Raw genomic sequence first — 1,072 nt, 5'->3', positions numbered from 1 at the left:
TCAAATTATTCGCCTCAATTTATCACAGGGAGAAGGCTAAAGGGAGGGAAATATAACATTAACCAGTGGGGAAAAGGGAAAGGAGTGTTCTTGGTGGAAGAACTAAAGGGAAAACGTGGAACAGAGAAGATTCTAGGCTAAGGGGCAGACTTGAACAATAACTGACAAGACAGGGGGAGGGTACAATTCTCCTACAAAAGGGGGTGGAGAATTCATACAACTGCTGTTTCCCATGGCAACCCTAGACTGCCTTCCCCAACCCCTCCTCCTACACCAGTGACAGCTTTTCACACTGAAGGGCAGTGCTACTGTATAACAAACACTTAACTCTTAGCCCAGCCGGGCTCGCTGGCTACTTTTGCAAGCTTTTTACCAACTAGCGATGCTTGTAAGCGGTGCTTGTAACTCCTAGCTTGTACCACGCTGCCACTAGCTGCGCTATCAGCTAGCGGCGTTCAAAGCAGCTCCTCAAACCGCGGCTTGTGCCCGCGCGCCCGCTGCGCTATCAGCTGGGCTGCGCCTAAAGCACCTTTGCAAGCCCCGACTTAAGCCCCGCGCCGCGCTCCCCTCGCTCGCCAGGGACAGCCCGTGCCACGCATGCGCCCCACCCGCTCTATCAGGTAGAGTGGTGCTAGCCGCCCCGAGCATGCGCACTACCCGCACTAGCAGGTAGTGTGGGCTGAGAGCTGCCCTGCGCATGCGCACTACCCGCACTAGCAGGTAGTGTGGGCTGAGAGCTGCCCTGCGCATGCGCTCTCTAGCACTGCCGCGCCGCGTCTCTCTATCTTAGCAACGCCGCACCGCGCATCACTGTTCCACTCACACATACACACACACGCACAAGCACGCACGTCCGGACGTAACAGACACACTACACTGCAATCGGGACACACACCACACACTGAAATCGCGATTTTCGCCCTCCCCGAGCCGCGCTATCAGCTGGGGAGGTCCTCCCGCCGCCGGCCTCTCCCCGATGGCGGTCTGCTTGCAAGCCCCTAGGCAAACCTGCGCGCAAAAACATCTTTTTGCGACTTATCAGTGCCAACCTTAAGAAAATAAATTAATACAC

The 1,072-nt window shown here is 56.0% G+C and overlaps 1 protein-coding gene across 1 annotated transcript in view; it reads left to right on the top strand.

The window, feature by feature from the left end:
• Window positions 1-597: 597 nt before the first annotated feature.
• Window positions 598-1,072, top strand: part of LOC128791162 (maestro heat-like repeat-containing protein family member 6) — a 6,741-nt gene continuing 6,266 nt past the window's right edge. Inside the window, exon 1 of the mRNA XM_053948503.1 lies at window positions 598-620. Within this exon, the coding sequence (XP_053804478.1) occupies window positions 598-620 (23 nt within the window). The remainder of the gene's footprint in view (window positions 621-1,072) is intronic.

The sequence above is a fragment of the Vidua chalybeata genome, chromosome 8 (assembly GCF_026979565.1).
Source record: "Vidua chalybeata isolate OUT-0048 chromosome 8, bVidCha1 merged haplotype, whole genome shotgun sequence".
NCBI classification, from domain to species: domain Eukaryota; kingdom Metazoa; phylum Chordata; class Aves; order Passeriformes; family Viduidae; genus Vidua; species Vidua chalybeata.
Note: the sequence above shows the minus strand (reverse complement) of the source record. Positions and strands in the feature narration are given on the sequence as shown.